At 40.5% G+C, this 26,070-nt stretch overlaps 1 protein-coding gene and 1 long non-coding RNA gene across 4 annotated transcripts in view; one reads left to right on the forward strand and one right to left on the reverse strand.

Annotated features, from left to right (window-relative positions):
* ATP6V1H (ATPase H+ transporting V1 subunit H) overlaps nt 1-24,420 on the forward strand; it is a 109,440-nt gene extending 85,020 nt beyond the window's left edge. For all 3 annotated transcript variants that reach the window (XM_072151916.1, XM_072151914.1, XM_072151915.1), the window contains exons 14-15: nt 2,236-2,349; nt 24,059-24,420. In XM_072151916.1, coding sequence (XP_072008017.1) covers nt 2,236-2,349; nt 24,059-24,119 — 175 coding nt within the window. In that variant the 3' untranslated portion in view covers nt 24,120-24,420. The remainder of the gene's footprint in view (nt 1-2,235; nt 2,350-24,058) is intronic.
* On the reverse strand, nt 13,069-14,957 carry LOC140132756 (uncharacterized). Its single transcript, XR_011855707.1, has 2 exons — nt 14,811-14,957; nt 13,069-13,188 (listed from the first exon to the last, which is right to left on the reverse strand). It is a non-coding gene; the product is annotated as an uncharacterized lncRNA (long non-coding RNA).
* Nucleotides 24,421-26,070: the final 1,650 nt, after the last annotated feature.

A 26,070-nucleotide genomic window follows, 5' to 3' on the forward strand; every position in this document is an offset into this window, starting at 1 on the left:
CCAGACACAGAACATGGAGAATTTCTTCTGTGTGAGATAATGTGCTGTACAATGAAGGCGAAGTAAACATGTGCCGCATTGTGCCCCTGGAATCCTAACCCCATACATTAGCAGCTTGCGATTTGCATTTAGAACAGCTCCCGGCAGATTACATGCAGCGGCCATCACGGGAAGAGCTGCTGAGCACAAATGGAAGGGTTTTTTTATTTTAATACTTGATGGAAATGCTATCTAAGTTATATGCCAGGAGTGATAGAATAGCCTTACGTGTCTGGTTTATGTTTATTATCCTGTTTTTCTGGTACAGGCACGCAATGATAACATCTCCTCCAGCAAATCTACAAATTGGAGCCGTAACCATTCAATAGTTTCTTACTTATTCTGTATCTGTGTAAGAGACCATTAGCAGAAGTTCCTTAAGAGGCATAAGATTGTGATAATGTAAAGGAAGTATTTTAGTTTAGAAAATGGACTTGAAATTTTTAATGGATTTCTACTAATCTAAACCCTAGATCCCGAACCTGTTGTGTGTTTTCCCCCGTGGATACACACAATGCCTGTAGGGGTTACTCGCCTTGATACGTGAAGTACATTGTTGTAGGTATAGGTGTGTTTTTGATGTTGTATCTGTTCATTATAGTCTGTGTATTACAGCAGTGTATGGAATTTTCTAAATTTCCTGTACTCCTGTAAAATAGATCCGTGTTCCACTCGAAGTGTAAATATGATCACACAAACACTTTTAAGGTGACTGAGCAGTACTTTTTCATTAACCATTCATTTATGGGGCCAAATAAATTGATTGACGCTCACAAGATAGCCAATTGTTAATGGTGGAGCACACAGGTCCAAGAGGAAGCCTAAAAGGGGCTGCCCACACATTTACATAAGTTGTCTCTGTGATTTGACTGTCATGTAGATCCCTGAATGTTCAGCAAGTGATTAAGAAGTCCTGCCACTTATTTTATACTGTGTGCAGACCCTTTATGCTTCTTTCTTTACATTGCTGAGCTTTGCTGAACAGGTGGTGCTGCAGCAGTACATTAGGACTCTTCCTCCCCCTTCCGTCTCCTTGTCTGTGTCAGCGTGGATAGACTTTGAGAAGAGAGAGGGGTGATGTCACATGGACGTTCTAGAGCAGAGACAGATGGCAACTGTGTGTATACAGATGGCAGCATGCTGAGAATAGGGAAATGCTGCTGCTTTCAAAGCAGGCAAAGACCCAGGTACTTAGACATGTAATAACATGTCTGATAGAAGAGATTTATTGAGAAGTGTCCAAAACCTTTAAGGATAACTGAACACATAGAAGAATGTCTGCAGAATTTGCCCCACTGTTAATTCTGTAATTATTCTGCTCAAATTGTCTGGTTTCTGGTTTCAGCTGCTCTCAATGAATAACTACTAAATGGTTTGGTTACTTTGTTTATTTTTATTTTTTATTTGGACATAATATTAAGCATTACCCATTACCCATAAGTATTCAGTTAAAGTTCTTTACCATTTTATGATATCGGAAGCTATAGCTTCTCCCTCAGGCATACCTCATGCTCAGTGGTCTACTCCTCCCATATATAAGATAGAGTTTTCTGCTATATTACGAGCAGCCGGTGTCCGGTGGGCTTTCCTTCATCAGGAACATGTCTTTCAAAGTCTTTTTCTGCCAAACCCCACCACAACTTTTGCAAACTCCTACATGAAACTGGAGATTATGGATGGGGAAGGGTTTGCTGAGTGTTCATCTATCAAGAAAAATTCCTGTTTTGTGACTAGAGAAAATAATTTCTTTGAATAACATGAATAAAACATCAGAACTGCCCCGGATTCACGTAAAGCAGAAATAATTTCTAATTCTGTGTCTGTATACTGTTTGCAAACACACTTTCTATTCTCTTCTATTTTTACCTGGTGAGTAGAAGAATCTCCTGGTGTGTCCCCACTTGTCATTATATGACTAGAGATGTAGATTGTAGGTAGAAGGATTAGGATGAGGCATGACAGATGCTCATCACAAGCAGTGACTGGGGATATGTACATGTGAATATGTTGCTACAAAGTAAAACCCATAAACTCGTGATGTATTTGTGGACAGTTAATAATGCATGTTCTATAAAAGATGAGAAGAACCTGCCTTATACTGGTGAGTCATGAGGTTCTGAAGAGCTTCTGCCGTCACAGGTAAATCTATTAGACAGTGCTGGCGATCAATATGACAAGTCCTTTCTCATCTTTCAGGGTGATTGAGCAGTTGGGTGGAAAGCAGCTGGTAATGAACCACATGCATCATGAAGACCAACAGGTCCGTTACAATGCTTTGCTAGCCGTGCAGAAATTGATGGTCCATAATTGGTAAGTTGCAGCTTGTGAATCAGTAGTTGTAAAGATAATTCTGCTAAATGGGTATGAACAAACTGCGTGCTATTTGGATCCCATCAGCCCACTACTAAGCAGTGACCGGATTGAGCACATTTGTGTGCAGTTGGCCTTAAGGGTGACTTTGTGGCTTAAAGGGAAGCTGCCTTATAGGACATCTACCACCTGGATGAAGGATTGTAAACCAAGAACACTGATATACTGGGGTGTACCCCCTCTAGTTGGATCTGCTCTTCTTTTAGCTTTCTCTGCCCTGGTCTTTACAAAAAAAGTTTTTGAACTATGCAAATGAGCCTGAGGCGCTCCGGGCTCCGTATGTGTCAATGGGGGCTTAAAGCCCCTTAGGTTTATTTGCATAATCTGTAAGCCTTTTTTTTCTTAAATACCTGGGCATAAAGTGCAAAAGAAAAGTGGATCCTGCCAGAGGGAACACCCACACGTACATCAGTGTGCTTGGTTTACAATTCTTCATCCTGGTGGAAGATTTCCTGTAAAAATGAAGGCCCTCAAACCGCTGTTTTCAAACAACCTGTTTTCTGTAATGATTACAGGATTACAATGATGTCCTATATTGTGAGAGACTCATCATTACACTGAAATAGTTCTCTGAACCCTGTATATCAGGGCCCCCATTGACTTCTATTGTGCACAGTGCAGTGAGACACCATGATCGTGCTGGGCGGATGGGCACCTTGACTGGACACTGACGAGATGAGGAATGCCCACCTGTTCTACGGGCTGCAAACAGCACACGGCTAGCATCTGGCCATCAGGCATACACTGTCTTTTACATGAGGCCTAATACTGGATTTGCTTGGTATAAACCATTAGTTTGTAACTGTGTCCTCTCAGCTTTTGACCTTCGGAAACCTCTTTATGTGATTTTTCCATTATATTGACTTGCTAATAAGCCTGGAGATTGCACATACTGGGGGTCATTTACGAAGGGCCCGATTCGCATTTTCCCGACGTGTTACCCGAATATTTCCGATTTGCGCCGATTTCCCCTCAGTTGCCCCGGGATCGGATTGTGGCGCATCGGCGATGGCATGCACGCGACGGAAATCGGGGGGGCGTGGCCGAACGAAAACCCGACAGATGCCGAAAAACCGCCACATTTTAAAAAAAAAAAAGTGTTGTGGGACTCTCGCTTACCTTCACTCGGTCCGGCTTGGTGAAGATCAGTGCATTTCGGGGAACTTCAGTGCAGCAGCGCCACCTGGTGGACGTCGGAGGAACTACCTTAGTGAATCCCGGCCGGACCTGAACCCACCGCAGAGAACGCGCCGCTGGATCGCGAATGGACCAGGTAAGTAAATCTGCCCCACTGTATGTGGTATTTTCTTTCCAGATTATATTTGCATAAGCTATGCCTTTGTTTGTTGGGAGCCTAGTTTTTGAGTCAACCATTGGCTCCTATCACCAATATACCGTATTCTGGAGATTTGATATGAGATGAAGGAATTTAGTGGTATCACAAGCCCTTCCAGGCATGAGCACCCCATGCTATGCGATGAAGGATATGCTGAAGAAATATGCTTTTCAATGTTACATTATTTCATTTTATTCTTGTAGTCCTCAAAGTGTTTTGGGCCTTTGGTATCTGTAACATATCGAGGGCTTCCTTTTCTTCCATTATTCTGCTCCTATAGCTAATATAGACATAGCCCAGGTGTGTTAAGGAACAGGTTGCTTATAACTATGCGTGAGTATTTAAAGCAAATCTGTCACCAGGAATGTGATTTTTTTTCTGATGATGGCTCCCAATAACCTATGCTGTGCTGATTTTAAAAAAGCCTTTGTCAGCATTCTGAATCTTTTCATCATTTTATATAACATTACCTGGCTCCCCATCAGCTGCAACCTGCAACCTTGTGTATTCTGCTGCTCCTCCACGCCATCCCCCTCCCTCCCTTGCTTATGACAGGAAGTGGGTAGGGAGCTGGTTGAGTGTGGAGGAGAGGAGACAGACACAGGCACACACAGGCTGCAGCTGCTCCCACCACAGGGACACACCACATGCTACTGACAGGGAGCCAGATAATGTAAAATAAACTATTATAAACTACTAGTTCAGAATGCTGGCAAAGGCTTTTTTTTAAAATTACCTTGGCATAGGATATTGGAACCTGTATCCAGCCAAAAATCACATTCCTGCTGGCAGGTTTTCTTCACGAAATATGTAATATTAAAAACTTCTCTATAACTTGTACTTGATGCTAAGCGAGGGGGGCTTAGAAATAATGAAGACACCAGAGAAAATAAATCCATTAATGCCTCAACCCGCCCTTAGGAAAAGTCCTAAGTAACAAGAAAATACGGATGTTTAAAATCTATTTTTATGGGCTGGAAAGGAATTGAATTCAAACAAACTTGAGGCAGCGATAAAATCACCTGTAATAAAAATGAGATTTTCCTCAAACTGCATGAAGACATGGGAGCTCTGCGCCTGCTAAGTGCAAATTCATTTACTCTTCTTCTTGATAATCTGTATAGGATGCGGGAACATAAATAATGCATTATTTTCCTTCAAATAGGTTTTTTTTTTTGCAATTATATAGTAGTGTTAAAGAGAAACTATCACCAGCGACCCTCCCCCCACACAAATAACACACAGTACTTTTTATATGTCTTTATACATGCCCCTATGGGATTGGAGTCACCATTATTCTAAAAAAGACTTTTATTGATAGCCAGTGTCTCTCTCAGCCCCCACTTTCCTGATGGAGTAGTTAATGATGTAGCGGTGCTGTGTCACACACAACTCCTGTCTGTCACTATCTCAACCTTCCAGAAAGGGATTGTGTAGAATTTCATAGAGCCGTTGCTGTGGAAAGTAAAGGAAGCTGTATATGTCTGTAGTTGAATATTGCCAGATGGTCCCTAAGTATACGAGCAGCAGTCAGATACAGGTATAGATACAGGATACAGTTTACAAACTGATTTTTTTAACATTGGCATGGAAAGGGACCATTTAGGAATAAGGGTATTGCTGTTTAATAGGCAGTCGTCATCACCTCTGCCTTGTAATAGTTGCAAGAAACTGATATCTAGACTACACTGCTCTATAAATAAGGACTGATCAGGGAAGTTTTTTTGAGGATGATTGGTGGACTGTTGTTTGACCTCTATAGAGTTAATTGACATCCTAGAGACCAGCATCTCAAAGCTCAGAGCCTATGGCAAACAGAGTCCCTATGCATTCTCATGCACCGCCCTATAGCGCTTCATTGAAGCATTACTTCTGATAAGACAGAAACAGACTGTTGCCTGAAAAACCTTTAAAGGGAATCTACCATCTACCCAAAGATTATGATTTTCTGGCAGTATGTTACAGAGAAATTGACAGTGATCCTTAACATATCTTTATTATTTCTGTGCATTCTTTCATTTCCAAGAATTTTCCCTTTCAATCTTTATGCTAATGAGTTAGTCGGTGCACCCAGACTGTGTCCTCGGCACCCAGAGCACTGCTATTACCGCAAAAATCCCTTGTTCCTGCGTCGCCCCCTGCTTCCACAATTCACACCCTATTCCTTGCTTGAGCACTACCCTCTCTTACATAAGCAGGGAATTTATCGGGAAGTGATATATTCGCGAGTAGCAGTGCTCCTGGTGCTGAGAACGCACTCTGGGTGCATTAACTGTATAATTAAAATTAGAATTTTTAAAATTCTATATACAGGCGGTCCCCTACTTAAGGACACCCTACTTACAGATGACCCCTAGTTACAGACGGACCCCTCTGCCCCTGTGATCTCTGGTGAAGCTCTCTGTATGCTTTACTTTAGTCCCAGGCTGCAATGATCAGCTGTAAGGTGTCTGTAATGAAGCTTCATTGATAATCCTTGGTCCCATTACAGCAAAAAATGCAAACTCCAAACTCCAAAACAAACCCAAATGCAAACTCCAAAACAAATGTAAACCAAAAAAATTTTTTGCTGGAACTACAATTATAAAATATACAGTTTTGACTTGCATACAAATTCAACTTAAGAAGAAATATATGTTATATTAGTCCATACTGGCCATTGCAGTCATGGATTTCGGTCATTCATGTTCCAGATCACCAAGCGTAGGATAGGTCTGTCTGGAAACCTTTTCTTTTAGAAATGAGGCTTTGTGGTCTCGAGATCTGTTATTCTGTCAGTAATTTCACACACAGACAAGTTCTCAATGATGACTAGATTATGTTGTCAGCTACGATTCATTTCCTCCAACCGATGTTTGCCTTGAAATAATCTATTTTCATGAACGTTAGTGTTTGGGCCTAATGATAATGCGGACATAACCTTATTTTACTGTGACAAGCCATATGCATCTGTTCTCTTCTAGGCACCAACCTGAAGGCTTAGATGTGATGCTCATTATAGGATTAGTTAATTCCTTCTATATGGTGCTGGATGGATTGATCCCCTACAAATCGCCTTTTTATGTACCTCGGAGAATGGTAGATAACACATTATGACAAATAGGCAATTTTACTTTCTAGATGAGGCCAAGCTTCGCACATAGAGGTTGCTGTTAAAAGCTGCCATTGTGTCTGTAATTGTCTGTCCTTGTGTTTCTAAAAGCCTTTTAGATTTGACCCTTTTCAGAGCTTTATGTTATCGAGCTTTTTCAAGTGTTTCCTCTTAAAATCCCGAGCACGCACCCGATAAAGCCCGATCACATGCCGCCTCATTACAGCCGATTCTCTTGATCATCTTAATCTCTATCTCTACTACTAATTCTAGGAAATGTCTAATACCCACTTCCAGCTCCTGGAGAAGCCTGACATTTTATTCTGACTGGTTCAAGGGCTTTATTTTTAGTGATCATATATATTTCCATTTTACATGTGCTTAATAATTGAGGGCATTTGGTGCTTTTAGTCAATCGCGTAACTGGCATATGCCTTTTCACCTAATGCTACAAGCCCTCCTTGTAAGGGGCTTCTAAGACATTGGTTAAATAACATTGTTTGAGTCTTGAAAAGTTATTAGTCACTTTGTACATATTATTTCTATTTTGCATTATTTTCCAATTCTCTTAATGCAGTCGGCCATGTAACCATTACCTGTTGCCATGGTGAGGTCCAGAAATATAGATCTGTAATATAATTTTCCAATTGTTTATGTTACTTTTGTATTATCAATTTTGTAGAATGTAGTATAAAAGGTACATGTCCATGGTTATGGAATACATAACCATGGACATGTACCTTTTAAATAAATAAATATGAAATACACGTACATGGAAGTCACCAAAACAACTTTTTTTGCTTTGTTCTTCTCAATCTACAAAATAGATAAAAATAGGATAAAATAGAATTTCTTCCCTTTTTTGCATTAATAGTTTTGAATTTTGGATTAATCCTTTAGAATATACAGTGTTTGATGGTTTCTTGTTGGGTGTGGTAGTTGTTCTTGGCAGCTGATAGTGTATTTCATTGACCTTCATATTTATAGCTTGTTCTTTAATGGCTGCCCGGGTTTAACCATAGAACTGTACAGTTGTATCCCATTACCAATAGATGGTCCATGAATTTATACGCTTGTTGCTAACACTAGAGCCACACAGCCATAACTTCCTTGCCTTGTAAGTATGGGTTTTCTAAATGAAGACAATAAAACACGCTTTTCTATTCTGAAAGGTTTGAGTCTTATAGTCTACATTCCTCGTTTCCTTAATCACAGGGAGAACTGCAGAAAAATGACTTTGCTTAATCCCAAAGTGCCAGCATTTCTGCAGCATTTAAAATGGGTGTGGGGTCATCCCGTCAGTGAAATGTCTAAGAGTAAGCATGTCCCACAGCCATTGAGTGGTAATGATCGCTGAATCCAGGTGGTCGATCTTGGCTCAATGTCTGGGTACAGATACCAGGGTGGTCATATCCAAGTACGGCTTTCTTGTTTCCGAGGGACAACATTACTAAATTTATGGCACACTATCTTCACACTGGTACAATTTTTTGTATGAATTAAATGAGATAAATTAAATTAATGTCCAGATGGGAATAGCCCTTAAAGTAGTCCAGTGTTAATAATTTATAGCAAATACAGTAAAGGTCTTCAGCATGTGCAGAAAGACACTAATGATCAGAAAATCTTAGCCTGAGTTTTCCTTTCATTGACCTTATTACACTTTCTCAGAGGCACTTTTTTCCGCTGCTACATGGCTGACTGAGTGCTTTCAAGTGTATTCCTGTTTATACAGGTAACAGCTTTTAAAAGAACTGGTCAATATTAAACATTTTCCTAATATAGAAAATTATTTGGGGGGGGGGGGCAGAGAAAATTGCCTTTTTATATTAATTTAACTGTCAATAGAAATGTACTCTATCAACTTGTGCTCAGATGTAGAAAACAAGAATACAATAGTTCCTTTTTTCCTGGGACTTAATTCATACTTTAAAAGAAATCTAATTTACTCATAGATCCAGGCACAGGCAACTTTTACAATAATGCTAATGAGCCAGCAGGGCTCTGGGCGTTACCAGAGCTCCCTGTTCTGTACATTCAAAGGCTGTTACAATGAGAAAAGCAGGTCTCCCCTTTCCCTGCACTTTCTGCTGTTGCTAGATTACAGAGGGAGAAGGGGGAGGGGAGACCTGCGCTGTTCATTGTAAAAGTCTGTGAATCTGCTTTATTATTTTGTTCGGTATGATAGAGGTGCTACCAAATTTATATAGGTTTTATTGTGTTGTAATACATTTTCACAAATTAAAACAATGTTTATGAAAAAAAATGTTTCACCATCTTCTGACACTATTAACCTTTATATACTTTGGTGTACTTTGATGGCTTTTTATGTAATGTAAAATGGTGTAAAAGTTGCGTTTCGGACATTAGGGTGCTATTTTCAGTTATCGGGTTCACTGCCGGCAATAACCATTTTTATAACTAACATTTTCGTGATTTTTACTGTTTGTTAGGTTTTATATATAAACTTTTTTCCAATGTTTTTTTCTTTTTACAATTTTTTTTGACCCTCTTGGCTACTTTCATCCTAGAGGGCCTGATAATTCCTACCATATACTGCAATACTTTTGTATTGCATTATATGGCATTTTTACACACTATTCATTACAATGAGCCACTGATCATGGTAAATGATCGCTTTTTCCTTACGACGTCCCGGCGAAGTGACGATCAGAACAAATATGGCGGCAACCACTCGTCTTTTAAATGCCCAGTGAGCTCTCTTTATACAGCCTATGCACCTACGGCGCAGAGCGTGAAAGGGTTTAAGACATAATTTTGGCAACAAATCTCCTTCGATAAGGTAACTTAGTGCCTTTTGGGTAATTTATGATGATATATTTGTCCTATGAAGCCAGGAGTGACTCTTCTCCACCCCGGTGATTCCGTATGTCAACCAATTTAAAGGGCATCTACCACCAGGATAAAGGATTGTATGCAAATGATCCTTTGTGGCTCCAGGCTTCATAGCATTTGCATACAATCTTTAAACCTGGTAGTAGATGTGTTTTTCCCCATCACCACGACGGCACCAACCAGAGAGAGGGATCCGCCCCCAGGGACAGGAAACCTGAGCATAAAAAACACGCCCTTCCTATCCTGCCTCAGTGGTTTCCTGTCCCTGGCGGGAACCTGAGTGTGTAGAGAACTATTACCTAGTACCTGTCAGACAACAGGTACTAGGGTTTTGAACCCAGCCAGTGAGCTGGAGATCGTCCAGATCTGGAGTGATCCAAAGCCTAGCCCCAGAAACAGCATGATGTGGGGACTAGAGTGCGCCTGTTCGGGGTTCCTGCTGCACGCTGCTGACCCCAGAGTGGGAGCCCAGCCGTGTCCGACATCTTTAGAAGCAGGATTCGGAGTTTACATGGTGTGACAACTCTCCAGACACACCTCACATGGTGAATGGCGCTAACAGGATGGGACTTCTGGCGTCCCGTACAGAACACGCCTCCAGTTGGATTGGTTTGTGTCTGTTGGATTATCCATTTGAGGGGCTAACGGAACCTGACAAGGAGCTCACCGTATCCCCACAGACCCGGCAGAACCTCTGTACCTATATGAGAGTTCTGGGTGGTAAGTCTACTTTTCTTCTATTACACTCATGATATGTAGTGTGTAATATGAATTCTGGTTAACCTATGGAAAGGCTACCAGCCATTCTAAACTAAACGTGCTTGCTTTTGTGAGGGGGCTGCATCTATGCAGCTTTAAAATCTGCAAGTCCCAGAATGGGAAGATGGTCTGTAATCCTGGTTAGTAGCTCAGGTCACAGCTTTTGATTAATTACTCTTGCAGGCTGAGTTAATTATCTAACGACTTGCAGGTTAGCCTCTCCTCCTAGGTGGAGAGATGTGCAGGACTGAGACCCCTCACAGAGCACATGGTTATTTTTCAGTTATCTTGGAAGGTCTGATGAACCACATGCTGCTTTTATAAAGCATGGCCTGGACTAAAAGTGAGTTCCCATCAACATTGATCATTTGGAAACTCAAGATTACAAGATGTAGTAAAACATTTATTATATGGGCTATGCCTGCAAACTTGTTAGGTTTTAAACAACTCAGTGTTGGCATATTGCAGTTTGTTAAGATGTGCAGTTTCCTAACCTAATTCAAACTGCTCTCTCCAACCTTGTACATCTACATACAATAGGATATAAAAGGTTTATTCATATAACACATTGTGGTTGCGGGACCATTAACACATTAACATTTGACTATGTATTCGCTGAGAAAGTGGACTTTGAGTGTCCGTACACTGAAAGATGGGAATCCATCACTAAAGGCAGGCTCATGGAGCCTGACTAGGAGTCACCCCCCCCCCCCCCCCAACAACCTCAGACCAGGGAGGCCAAGATAGGGAAATGGTAATATGATTAATACCATAATCTTTGCTATCAGCAATTGTATCACATGAGGTATAGAGTATATTGTTAATTATGCCTCAATCCTTGCTGGAAATAGTTTCACAGATGCAGGGTAATGTGAATTATGATATATCCCTTGCTGTGAATAGTTCCACAGATACAGAGTAATGTGAATGATGCTATGTTCCTTGCTGTTAAGTGGTTCCACAAATACCCAAGGTAATGTGAACTATTACATAATCCAGGCTGTGAATAGTTTCCACAGATACACAAAGTAATGTGAATGATCCCGGCTGTGAGCGGTGGTTCCACAAATACCCAAGGCAATGTGAATAATTACATAATCCTTGCGGTGAATAGTTCCACAGATACAGAGTAATGTGAATGATGCTATACTCCTTGCTGAGAGCAGTGGTTCCACAAATACCCAAGGCAATGTGAATAATTACATAATCCTTGCGGTGAATAGTTCCACAGATACAGAGTAATGTGAATGATGCTATACTCCTTGCTGAGAGCAGTGGTTCCACAAATACCCAAGGCAATGTGAATAATTACATAATCCTTGCGGTGAATAGTTCCACGGATACAGAGTAATGTGAATGATGCTATACTCCTTGCTGAGAGCAGTGGTTCCACAAATACCCAAGGCAATGTGAATAATTACATAATCCTTGCTGTGAATAGTTTCCACAGATACACAAAGTAATGTGAATGATCCAGGCTGTGAGCGGTGGTTCCACAAATACCCAAGGTAATGTGAACTATTACATAATCCAGGCTGTGAACAGTTTTCCACAGATACACAAGGTAATGTGAATGATAACATAAAACTGTCTGTGGGGGGTGGCTCCACAAGTACCCACAAGATAATGGGAAGTATGCCAAAAAACCTTGATAGAAGAAGTAGTTTCACAGGTAAGCGAGTAATGTGAACGATGCCAGAGTCCTTGCTGGAAGCAGCTGGTCCCCAGGTAAGCAGGTAATGTGAATGGTTCCGGAATCCTTGCTCCGAGCGGTTGCTCTACAGGGGAGCAAGAGATGATGAATTGGGGTAGGATATGCTCCTTGCATTGTGTTTTGCTGGTACAGCAGACTCCCAATATCCATGTGTACCCAGACTTGGGGAGTTTTTCCCAAGGGGATATGATTCCCCTGATGGTTGTCTGCTTATTAGTATAAGCCCAACAGTCTGCTTCCTTTCAAGGTCACAAAAATAGAGCAAGTCAGTGTCTCTTTTCATGTCCTGCAGATTTAAGTATATTTTGCAGATTCTAAACTAGTGGAGCCTGACAGACTGTCAGCGCATCCTCTCAGACCTGGAAAAACATTCGAAAGTCCAGTAGCACCAAAACAATAACAAAAAGCTTTGTTGGTGAAAACCTCAGTACTGGTCTTGACACACCAGGCAGATATACTAGACTGCATTCCAAACTCAAAAAAAAAAAAAAAAAAAAAAAATTTTTTGAAATGGATGGGTGCTTTATTTACCCAAGTGTAACTTTTCAGACCCTGTTCTGGATTCTTTTTTTCAAGCAATGTGATAAATCCAACATTCCACATATATGAACAACTTCAATTAAGCATGTGATCATACCAGGTGCATTTTACAACCAAATTGTACAAATCCGCCATTAATAACTTGTAGTGAACAACATTCATCTGTTTCAAATATATTCATGTGAAATAACAATCATTTACTTTTATGACTTAGAACTCCAAGGGAGATAAAAAATATTGTTACTATGATATTACTATGTGTGCAGGTGCACAAGTCCTTATGATGTCAGGGAGCCATTCACCTGTCACAAGGGTGGCAAACCTATGGCATAGGTGCCAGAGGCAGCCTTTTCTGTGGGCACCCAGACCATCACCACAGAATAAAGTTCACATGACAGATCTCAGAGTCAGCCTGCAGAATCTTCTTACAATGATAGATGAATTTGCCCTCTTCCTTTCAACCGGGTTGGTGTCCTTGGGAGGCTGAAGGAATGAAATTTGTCAATTAACAAAGAGAAATACATTACTGCTTAGGTTGCTGCGCTGGAGTTTTGCAATAGATAAGTCGCTTTTGGTTGAGGTTTGGGCACTGAGGCTATAAAGGGTTCGCCATCACTGACCTATCATATACCCACATAATACTAAACCACCTCTTTCCTTCAGCCCAAGCCGCGTCAATTTTTGCCACACGCGCAGATCCTGAATAGTCATCTGGAACAATGGAAGCGATGGCCCTGATGTTTCCATTCATGTCCAGTCATTCCTCTGTGTTGCATATAGGGAGGTTATCTTCCATTGGGGCAAAGCTGTCCCTTCTTATAGCAAGGTTTAAAATGGATATAGTATAAACCAGTTTTTATCTACTGTTTACCAGGTCTTAGTTTAGTTTTTAAGACCTCTACAACTTGTTTTTCTGCAAGTAAGGTACAGGCTGTAATTTTCACTAGACAGTCTAGGGGTCAGTCCTCTGGAATCTAAACAAGCTGCTGTCAGGATTCTAAGAGGTTCTTATAGTTATTATATGTACTGTCTTCTTAAGGTGTAGGAACCTAGGTAGAAGGTACAGTTTTTCAGAGAATCTGGAGTCGGTCGAAAAGTCATTCTCAAAGTTCTGAAGATTATAACAATCGGGGAACAAACAAGGAGTAAATTGTCAGAGGATCATACAGTGTAAAGGAATATGCTCTGTAACACATTCCTTAGGAACATCCTAAATAAATAGAGGACTGGCAGAGCTTTTGTCCGTCATGCAAATCTCAGATTGATTTGGAACATTCTAATATTCTCTAGTATCATTTTTTTTCTCTTAAAAAAAAAAAAAAAAAAAAAAAAAACCCTTCAGTTTTTTCTGGTTAGTAAGTTGACATGAAATCCAGAGGCAATTGGGTCATAAAGTCTCCACATTAGGTCCCACAGTAGGATGTCCCTACTCGCAAAGGTTGACCTAATCTTGTGGCTTCGGTAGTATTTTCGATCTGACCTCCACTATCTATTATTGGTCATACAGAATATTTCTTATGTCCCTTGGCACCAATTCAAAATCTGAAGGGGAAGAAGGTTTTCATAACCTAGAGGCCAGGGGTTCGGGTTATAATATATCCTAAGAGTATGTGTATTGCGTAAAGGCAAATAATCAGTTTACTCGGTGGTCTAGACCTCTATAAAGAGTAGAATTTGACCTATGTAGTCTCAAAAAATTATCAGTGCCCTTTCTACCCGAGCACTTGCCACATCTTGGGTATAATTTAGACATGCATCCTGGGACCGGATGTGTCAGGCAGCATGCGGGTTTACCCCCCACACTTTCTTTAAACACTATCGGTTAAATGTGGTGGGTACTCTTGAACTCTTTACCAGAGAAAATCGCTCTCCTCTGTTATCCCTCCCTAAATATTTCTCTGAAAATCTCTCTGGTTGGTGCCGTCGTGGTGATGGGGAAAACAGTAGTTACTTACCGGTAATGATGTTTCCTCGAACCACGACGGCACCAGGTATATTCCCACCCGGGTGTTTTTCCTACCTTTTTTATTTGTGGTAGTCCATGGGTAGAGTTAATATAATTAAATATAAATAATAATAATTTTGGGCATCAGAATTATGCTTACATGGAAATGTTTTTTCTGATGTACTAATAAGGTTCTTCCAAGTCTCTGTAACCACTGAGGCAGGATAGGAAGGGCGTGTTTTTTATGCTCAGGTTTCCTGTCCCTGGGGGCGGATCCCTCTCTCTGGTTGGTGCCGTCGTGGTTCGAGGAAACATCATTACCGGTAAGTAACTACTGTTTTTCGTTTTGTTTTTTTTTTTGTTTTTTTTGGATAATGCTGAGTCTTCCAGAATTTAGAACATCATTGTTATCATGTCTCTGTACTTTTATGAGGGTTGTAGACAACCCTCTTGCGCCTAAATCATCATCACAGGTTCCTAGGTTATACATTCCCCCATCATGACTCGTTAAATTCTAAGTAATTGTTTATCAGGAATGGGATGTTAGGAGTCGCACCAAAAAGACCAGAAGGCCGCATGTTGCTTGCCAGGTTGTATGTCGGGAACTATGAGATCAAATATCCATTGCCTAAAGGTTTTATCGGCCCCTCATGGATCACTATGATTTTTAGTGTTGGAATAGTGTAGAGAAATGTATTCTTTCTAAGGAATCCAACAATCATGTATGACAGTAGAATAATAATGCATGACTTCCTAACTAGATAACTCAGTGTTTCATGTCTTTCACCGGAGACCCATCTGCTAGATACAGGATCTCGTGTGGATTTGCTTCTGACCTTATTTCTATATGCAGTCAAGTATTACTGGCTCGAGAGCTGAGATTTCAGACATTGAGTGTTGCCTCCTTTCAGAAGCCCAGGGAAAGGTTCATTGCACGATTTAGTGAGATCTCCTCAGAGACAAAGAAAGCTTTGTATATATGAGAAATCTACACTAGGCTGGAAATTTATAGAAGCCATAACAAGTGCTTCTTAAAGGGATCCTGTCACCAGCTTTAACACCACTAAAATACTAGTCCCCTCATGTAGGGTATGAAATGTCTCTAGATTTCCCTGTTTTATTTTATTTATTTTTTTACCTGGAAACTGCTGCCATTGGCTACAGAGCTATAGCTGTGCCTTTTATAACATGAGCTAACTTGTTGTGATGGATCTGCACTGGCACAAAGGAACAGAAACCTAATTATGTAAATGTAACAATTCTCTCCAAGGTTACAATTTATCTTACGCTGGTGCATAGTGGTAAGAACCATTTCCCTCCCTTATAAATATCCCCCAAAATGTTTATTCTTTTTGAAAATTTTGAGAAATGTCATATATTGGCAAAGAGGTTATTTCACATGCAAGTTTCACAATATTTAAAGACATTTTCATTGATCACAAATAGGTGGAGAACCTATTAAAACCTATATTTTAATATCCAGTCCATTAGATTATGCTCAGCTATAAGGGAAGGCTACTTACAACATGACTTACTTCCCCCATACATTGCACTTTCCCATCTCATGAAAATAGTGCACATCACAAATACACAATGTTAATCAAAAATAATTCCCCATTTCCTGAATCATGATAGCAACCGCTCTTAAGAGCATATAGTTTAATGTGTTCCACTGTGTCACACATAAATAACCCTAATGGACAGTCATTTTCCTTAATGTTTGCAGCGCTGCTTTACTCCATGAGCGATGTAGCAACACAAATCGGAGTATGTGGAAATGACAAAGAAAATACATTATCTCCTAGCTTTTGAGCAGGTTTTAGGTCCCGAAAAAGTATCGGTTTGAGTTCTATATCACTCATTCTATTCTTGCAGACAACCTTAAAGGGAAACTGGCAGCAGGATTTTACATTTTAACCAAATTACAGGTTCCCATAACGTGTTTATATCTAATTCACTGTGACTTGAGGAACATCATAGACTATGTTATGAGTGGAGATTTTCACCCTCTGCTTACCAAAATACGCTTTGCTACAAGGCATTAATATGAACTCTGATTGGTTGCTATAGGTAATGAAGGAGTAAAAGGACATCTACCATCAGTTTTACTGATGGTAGATGTGTCCTGCTAAGAACTTCCTGAGTAATGATGTTCTTCAGTACTTTTTTAATTATAACTCTATATGCTGCTATTGTGGCAATATATAGAGTTATAAAAATAATACTAATTAGTCTGTATGCTCTGGCTATGTCACGAGAGCTTCACAGCACCTCGATTTTTAGTTATAGAGTTATAATAAAAGAAGTCTACCCTCCATCAAACTGATGGCAGATGTCCTTTTTAATATGATTTTGAGAGTAACGTTTAACCAACATTGTTGTAGAGGAATTAGATCATTTTTGATACTCCAGTCACATCTAGAGCTGCAGTCTTCTCCCTGCCATCATATCATCTCTGATACTCCAGTCAATCTATAGTGCAGATTATATTGGTAAACTTAATATGATAATAAGGAAATCTGATGGTGTGTCCTTTTTCCTCTGCCCTTTTTCATTTTTTAAAAGGAACTTGGCACCTATGTCATGAATCATAAACTTAAACAGGACTTTATTCATTAGTGTACTATTGATGTTATTTAGAACTTTCATACAGAAAGCACTTTTATTCCTTGTGTGGTACATCAGAACATGAGAGCTCTTTTATACAGTCAAGCATGCACGGTGACCCTGGAAAGCATATTAAAATTAATAAGGTGTTGTTTTAAGTTCATAATCCATGGCAGAGGTGACATGTTACCTTTTAAGCAGTTTATATAAATCGTCTTTCTATCCTGTATCCACTTACAACTCAGAGATAAAGGAACCCAATATTGTTTCTAACGTGAAAAGAAGAGAACCTGTCACCAGAAAGACCCTGCAGAAACCCTACAGTACCTTTTAGATATCTTGATACTTGTTCCACTGAAGAATGTTTCCATGGGATTCGAGCCACCATTCTTCTAAAAAAGACTATTATTGATGTCCTCTGTTGAAGTCATGAAGGCGAGGAGCTATAGTATACAGTCAAGCTTCACTGACAATGCTAAGGCTGAAGAGCATTCCTGAGGGTGGAGTGTGAAGTAGTTGAGAGAGACCGTGTCTTTGTGTTACTCATCTCTGCTACATCATTAACCACTCCCTCAGGAAGGACTGGGTAAGAGTGACACTAGGCTGTGTGAAGAGAAATCCACTTGCTCCTCACCTCACCCTCAGGAATTCTCTTCAGGGCGCGGTAACTAGTCTGCATACTGCAGCTCCCTGCCTCCATGACGGCAACAGAGGAATCTATAACAACACCTCATGTTTTGTTTTTTTTAGTAGAAAGTCCCCTCTCCCCCTATGGATTAATTGGATAAAGCCCCCCTCACCCCCATGGATTCCTTATGTACAACCTTAGAAGCTATGGGCCAAGCACTTGCCCAGATATGCCCAGTGCTGATGCCGGCGCTGGCTGGGAGTGGTAACTGTGGGAGGTTACATGAGGCTGGAGGAGGTGCTTGTCTGCGGGACTCTTCACACCTCTATACTGGTCCTGCTCCTTGCACTGCCTCGTGCTCCTTCTGCTAGTCCCGGGTCAGCATTGAACCATGGCCTGGTGGTTGGAGAACATTGTTTTAGGAGATTATTTGAGCTAGTAGAGCACTTATCATATGTCTAATATTTTTAGGTACTGGGTGGAGATATAAAGTAACAGGTCAATTATTTTCATGGAAAGTCTTTTTTTAATAAAATAAATTAGGTGACACCGTACACAGGGTCCTCATTAGATTTGTCGATGTCCTCCTAGCAGTGGCTGTAGCTGTAGAGCAGCAATTACCAAGTGCAGTAACTGAGTCAATGGTAAATCTATTGTGATAATTACATGTAGCAGGGGGATGGATTTTTCTTATACGTGGCAGCTTTTTTTTTTCGTTCTTCACGTGTCTTCATCTTCTGTCACACCTTTTATCATTACAAACAAGTGCATTTTTGGACAATATAAGGATATTTAGATATTAGCACTTATCACTTAATGACCCAGTTTATTTCTATGAAATTTAAGTCATGATAAGACTAGACACATTGGTGCGCTTTATCCTCTCTGAGAACTCATTGATTTAGCCACCCAAGCAGAATGAAGCGAGGCTCTTCCCATGACCTGATGGTTGATGTGCCGCTCTTCCGTGTAATGTAACATTCATGTTTAGATGAAAAGAATCTCATGTTTGTACCTTGATAAACCCATTATCCTGATTTGTGAAGGTTGTCCTTCTGTAAAATGTACTCAGCATCTACAGGATATTGTGCAGTTCATCCATGAGTTCATCTAATTTCTTACTATGTGCATTGCTCGTGTGGGTTGGGAAGTTCTAAGCTTTTTAGAACTATAGATTTAGTATGATGTTAAGGACACACAGGTAGGTCCTCTCCTGTTAGACATTCATACTCCATACTGTACTTTAGCAGGTTTTCTTATGAAGGACATTTACTCCTGTATCCACAGGATATGGGATAACTGTCTGGGTCCTGGAGGTGTGAATGCCAGGCCACAATGTGATGGGTTGGGCGGTGGATCACAAGTCCTCCTTTCCTTAGAGAAACTCCTAGCTGAAAACCTGATGTGTAAAACGCCTCAATCTATGAGCTTTCCTCGATTCCCGTTGAAGTCTGTGGAGCTCGGGGAAAAGTTCTGGTCTGTGCTCCATAGTCTGCTATTGGATTTCTGACAACCTCATCATTAGACATGTATCTCCTTATTGTGTGGGTAGGGAAAATTAATTTCAAGTACGAATTGAGAGGACCTTTTACACTGGCGAATGGTTCTATTAATTAAAGAGTGATCATTGTAACCGTATATTTGATTGTGTTCTTAGTAGCAGTAAGACTGAAAAATGTATTTATACTCCATTATTGTAGCTGGACTTGTGTACTGGGGGTTATTGCATGCTGGGGGTGTCTCATTTCACTTCTATGCGTTGTTTTTTTTTTTATCTCTGCATTCAAACAGCTCTCAAGCCTCTCTTCTTTGCTTTAATATCTAACCAGAAACCTGATACAGCTCTTGCTCAGAGCAGAGGGGTGGTGCTGCTGTAGAGATTATACACACTAGTGCACCACTGCTTTTTCACAGTTCTGCTGCTACTGACACACACACAAAGATGTTATCGAATACAATCTGCAGATTTTGTCAAAACTGCTGGTAGACTCCCATTAACTGAAATGTCCATTCATGATCATTCCTACTTTTAACGATACCCATCGATCAGCCAGAAAACAAAGATCTCAGTGGTTGACATTTTGCATCTTTTTATTTTGGCTTGAATTAATTAGTATTACAATTTACTAATTCTACTAAAAACCAGTCATTCTGGACAGGGAACGCTTTGGTCTAAGTGAGTGGGGATCAACATTTAATATGGTCAACTTTCTGTAGTGATAAAAATCACGTTTTCTATTAAAAGAAACTTGTAGCTGTAAATCAGATGTGTCAGTAAAACGCCTCCCGTCTCGCAGAGGACTGGATTATGTGTGTGCTGCATTTCCCAGAAATGTTCATAGATCAGATTATAGCAGCCGCTTATTAATAAGATGTCATTGCAGTTTGATGGAAGATACCCCATGGCTTATAACAAGATAAATAACGGGAAAGGCTTCCTTAAATACAGAGATACATTTCCGCTCTGTATCACACTGTCAATACAACAAGCTGATACCAGGGTTTGTGTTGTGTAAATTATAGTGTTTGTCACCACGGCCGCCGGTGCTTCGTTATCAGAAGTAAGATCTCTGTTCTGATGGAACGTCATGGAGAGAAACTATTAGTAGAATTAATTGTAAGACTCTCTTACTGTTTGGTGGGGATTCTACTGGGTGGTACAAATATCCCATACAAGGAATTAGAATCTCATACTGCTAAAGAATCGGTTGTTTCTGGCACAAATTGCTTGACATCGAATTTCCAAAGGTTCCTCTTCATCAAACTGTTATATGATAGTCTGGAGACTTACAGTGGGTTTACATCGGCACTCATCTGCTCTGGCCTATTTACTCTTGTTGATGTAAAGTGAAACCGATGCAAAGATGCAAAGTTCTAGCTAGCATATTGCCATCTATACATGTGCTTGAGAAAAGCTCAACAGCAGCTGAAATGTTATGGGCTAGATAAAGGATCATCCATGGAACTGCTGCCCTTCTCTTCAATGCTGCTTTGTACCTGTGCAACCGAATGATCGATCAATATACTAACGGTTCCGTTAGTATACGGAATATAGTAACGAACCGTTAGTATATTGATCGATCATTCGGTTGCACAGGTACAAAGCAGCATTGAAGAGAAGGGCAGCACTTCCATGGATGATCCTTTATCTAGCCCATAACATTTCAGCTGCTGTTGAGCTTTTCTCAAGCACATGTATAGATGGCAATATGCTAGCTAGAACTTTGCATCTTTAAAGAGAACCTGTCACCACATTTTCACAAATACAGCTAATGACAGGTTCTTATAGAGCCCTATTAACTAACTGACATCCTTCTTTTAGCTAAAAATTGTTTCCCTTAAATGCTCATAACATCAGCTTTGTTATATTCCCTGGCATCAGAGGGGGCATGTTGTGCACGGCCTCCCCATGTCCCATGCCTCTTCTCAGCATGTCATGTGACCAGCCTGACTTCATCTAAGGTCCTTTTAAGTTTGCAGCTTCTACCCCATGTATGTAGCTGATCACATGAAATCACAACAGCCTCCATGGACTTCTACTCCTCCCCATCTGCCATGGATTGCTACTTCTCCCTGTGATTTCATGCAATCAGATACATGAATGGGGTAGATGTGGTTGATGTAACAGGACTTGATGATGTTGTCCTGGTCACATGACATTTTGTCCAATGATGTAACCAAGCTCTCTCTATGTTCCATACAGCAGAATATCATAGTACTTAGACCTGTCAATCAGGAACAAGGAGGACATTGCACATATATTTTGATATGGGTGACTTGCTTATTGTGAATGACTTGCTTCTGGTGAGCTTTATATAAGTTTACAAATTTGATTTTTGTAACATTGCAGCCATGGAAGGGAACCATTTAGGGATAAGGGCAAAGCTTTTTAATCATTAGTTTTTAGTGAAGTATTTACTTTGGAGGGATACATTTGCATGACCGGTTCTCTTTAATGCTCTTCAATGATGGGAATGCACAGATCCATTGGTTTGTTGTTTGAATGCTCAACAGGAAAATAACTCAAGACTGTGTAAAGAGGTAAATGCCCCATGATTAGGACACTTCTAGAACAAACTTTAGACTACCATGTTCAAGTGAAATATGAGAAATCCGAGTCCCCTTTAACCATCTGTCAAACTTCTGTCAAAAGGGAAACTCTTTAAGGGTATTACACAAGGTGCACTGCGTGCGCGTTCTGTTTCCGTTTTATATATTTACAATTGTTGCTTAGGAGGCAACACAAGAGGTCCTTGTGACCCGTTAAAATTTAACTTTTACTTCGATATTCCTTAAAAGGATCACAATATAAACATATATATATGAGCCTTGACATAAAGAGACGCATTAAAAGAATATGGCGGATGTGGAGGAAATTCTCAATTGATATTGTAGGCTGGTACGATAGGCTGGTGGAGCAGTGTGACTCGCTAGGGGGTGCTACTATACCGATATGCTATCGGGATAGACAGTTGTAAAGTAATCGCTAGCAGCGGCTGTTTACCTTTCTGCGGTGGTGTGTACCGAATTGTCTCTATAGGATATACCTATTCACCTCTGGGAACTAGTATATTTTCACACCACAAACCATAGCATACTTGATTTTAAGCTAAATCACACCATCCACACAACACATTCATACATTGATAGTCATTGGCATGTATTACTGGGCTAATGCTCTCTGCAGTGCGACCCTCAGTCCTAAATGAGTCTCCAACTAGATCGCCATCAATTAAAAATAGGCTCAGGCAGCCCCCCCGACATGTTTCGCCATTGACATGGCGTCCACAGGGGGTATCGGGGCTGAAAAAAAAAAAAAATAAAAAAAGAAAAAAAAACTTCTCTGATACTTAAGTTGTGCTGTTTTTTCACTTCTGCAAAAAAAAAACTGAAGGCTTTAACATTGGTTAAAAGATATTCCAACTATACATACAATCCCACTGACTGATTTGTTAGGTCTTGTCTGGAGATGAGCGGGCCTGATGTTCAGGTTCATCTGCTCAACCTGGACATATTGCCAGATTGGCGGCCGAACAGCCATTCCAGCAAATTGACACCCCTAGCAACTAGCCATGGCTATAATTGGCCAGGGGAACAGCGATACAAAGTTAACGTAGAAATCTTTATCAGTGCTGTGTAAACTAAGACTAGTCATACATTACTACATAAATATATAAACCATAAAAATAGAAAATTTGGAAAACTGTCAAAATTCTTGTGTAGCCTCGGTCAGTCCAGATATAGATATAGACATTTCATTAAAGCCACTTCTTTTTTTGACCTACAAGTCATAAATGTGAATTTTATACCCTTTTTTGGTGTAAAATCCAAGTATTTTATACATATGCCCCTCTATCTTGTATAATACACGGTTAGACAAGTATAAGAGCCTCAGGCAGATCTGTAAGAAAGTTGCATGAAAGGCATATAACCTGCTATGAGGTAAATGAAGTGACTGCTGTGCCTGACATCTTGGTTTGTACCAGATACTCCGATAATTTACCTCAGAAATGGAAATTAAATAGAAATATCACTTTTTTTAAAAAAAATTCTGTCAACGGTGTGTGTGGTGCGGGATCTCCACAGCCTCTGGCTGTATCAGACTGTCATCCCTACTGGTCTAAGAAGGCAGCATCACTCACACTTTATAAATGATCAACTTTTATATGGAGGCAGAAGACTGTTTTGTCTCAGGCCGTCGATGGGGTCCTAGAAACTACATGTGTGAATAAGCCCATAGAGATGCATGCTGACGCGTGCTAGTCGATGTCATAATGTTGTCCCCAGAAAACCTTCATGTTCTCGGGGCCTAACACTAACAGCACCAACAATAAATAAATTCAAGCTGCAACAAAATGGCCATCACCCAGTACAGCAGTATATAAGACCTCAGGATAACCAGGATATCTGATCGCATGGTCCCATTCTTGGCTTACCCTATGCATAACCATTGATTGGATGTGGCCATGTGACCATTGTCTTGTCTGATTCTGTGACGCCTTGAAGCCTAAAACATTGTGCTATGTGTAATGTGCTATGTGTCAACTTGTAAACTATTTATATTGCAAAACATTTGACCATATTTGGATCTGGTTAAGATATGGAACGGCTTCTGTTCATGGCTGTGTAATAATATGTAATAATCAGTAATATTTTTATTCAATGTTTTTCAGGGAATATCTGGGAAAACAGCTGCAGTCAGAACAACCCCCAGCAGTGACTGCCAGAAGTTAAGGCTATCCTTGATGTGCTGCAGCATCCATGTTATGCTTCTGGATCTCCAATCCTTGTGTTATTGTGCTTTTTTTGTTACCATACTTCTTTGTGTGTTTGTATTCCTTGCCATAAAAATCCATGTTTTAGTGAGGTATAAATGTGAAGATGTTTTAGTGTGTCTTACTGTTCACTATGACATGGTGGTTGGAGGGACTACAAGACATTGGTTGTTCTCAAGGTGCAAGAATCAAAGAAGACTGATCAATATGTAGCGATGGTAATTTATTTAATACAAATAAATGATACATTCCCAACACAATCCAGTCCCATAGTGCTTTTCTTTTTCCTGTCACTTTGGAATATATAAAATATATAAACAAAATATAATTTTAGTGCTGCTATAAGTGTTCTTGTACAGTTCCGATGGGGATCACAATCTGCCTTCACTACCTGCAAAAGCTCTTTGGGGTGGTTATTTCTTTTAATTGTCTTGGAATGGGTTAAATAAAGTATTAACCACCCTGTACCAACACTGCTAGGTGTCCCCTTGACACATAGGGGCACATTTACTAAGGGTCCGAATCGCGGTTTTCCATCGGGTTTCCTGATTTTTTTTTTTCCGATTTGCGCCGAATTGGGCCAGGATCTTGGCGCACGCGATCGGATTTTGGCGCATCAGCGCCGGCTTTCACGTGACATAAATCGTGGGCGTGGCCATCGGAAAACCCTACGGATTCGGAAAAACCACAGAATTTAAAAAAATATATTGTCACAAAAATAGCACTTGTGTACACCGAGACGGAGAAGGTGAACTCCGCTGGACTTCAGCGCAGCAGCAACACCTAGTGGACATCGGGCGCATACCGGCAGAACCCGAATCGGCGTCGGAGAACGCGCCGCTGGATCGCTTCTGGACCGGGTAAGTAAATCTGCCCTATAGAAGCTACTGGTTGGACTATCTTTGGCTGAGATGGTTCCCTGTTGATACTAGTAATTGGCAGAGTGAGACCTGAAAGTAGAGACCAGCAGGGACCATAATTGCAGCAGAATGCAAGCGACCCGGGTCAGTAAGGTAGGGTATGAGCTTATTTTAACGATAATGTTCCTCCCAGGAAAACCCATTTTAACCTTGAATGTTTTTAGATTGTGAAAGGCTACATGCACACAAATAGATGCTATTCTTGGGCTCTGTAGCTGTGGGGTTTTTTTTGTATTCCATATATCATCAATGTTTAATCTGTTGCCGATGGGTTCACATCATTGCATCCACCAAGATGCATTAAAAACACAGTTGTTTGCATGGGTCCATTCATATTAATATGTCCGCGTGCCATCCACTAAAAAAGGTAAGCACACAGACTCTTGGTCATGCATATGTAGCATTAAATATCCCCCTATGGGTTATAGGATTTTTTTTTAATCACATGCTAGCACATTTTGTTCCATCCGCTGTGCTGGATGTATCAGGAGCTTTGCCTGTCACAATTCTACACTATAACCCGTGCCCACTCGGGCCTGAATGGGTTAAGGCTTCCTTTGCACCCACTTGACTCGGTGGTATAACTTGCTGGCCACCCACAGCAATCAAGAAGAGGACCTGCAAGGGGCATTGGAAAGGTGAGTACAGAGTTTATTTTTCTAATGTGATAGGCATACTGGGGGGAGGGGGGGGGGCGGAATGGGCTGGCTGGCAATTTACTGCCGGGCATGAGATGGCTGGCTATTTACTGGGGGTGTCAATTGGCTGGATGTATACATCAAGAAGTGGACTTGCAAGGAAAGGTGAGTTTTTATAAGCAAGTATAAGCGGAGTTAGTTTTTTTTTTGTTTTCAGCAAATTATTTTGCACAGGATTTGTACATGAGTATATACGGTAAATAAAATAAAGCTATGGGGCCGGTGGGGATTGCTAGGCATCACCCACCTGCTGACATCAAAGGACCAATTTGATGCAGAATGGTGGTGTTGG

The sequence above is a fragment of the Engystomops pustulosus genome, chromosome 5, assembly GCF_040894005.1.
Source record: "Engystomops pustulosus chromosome 5, aEngPut4.maternal, whole genome shotgun sequence".
Taxonomy (NCBI): Eukaryota; Metazoa; Chordata; class Amphibia; order Anura; family Leptodactylidae; genus Engystomops; species Engystomops pustulosus.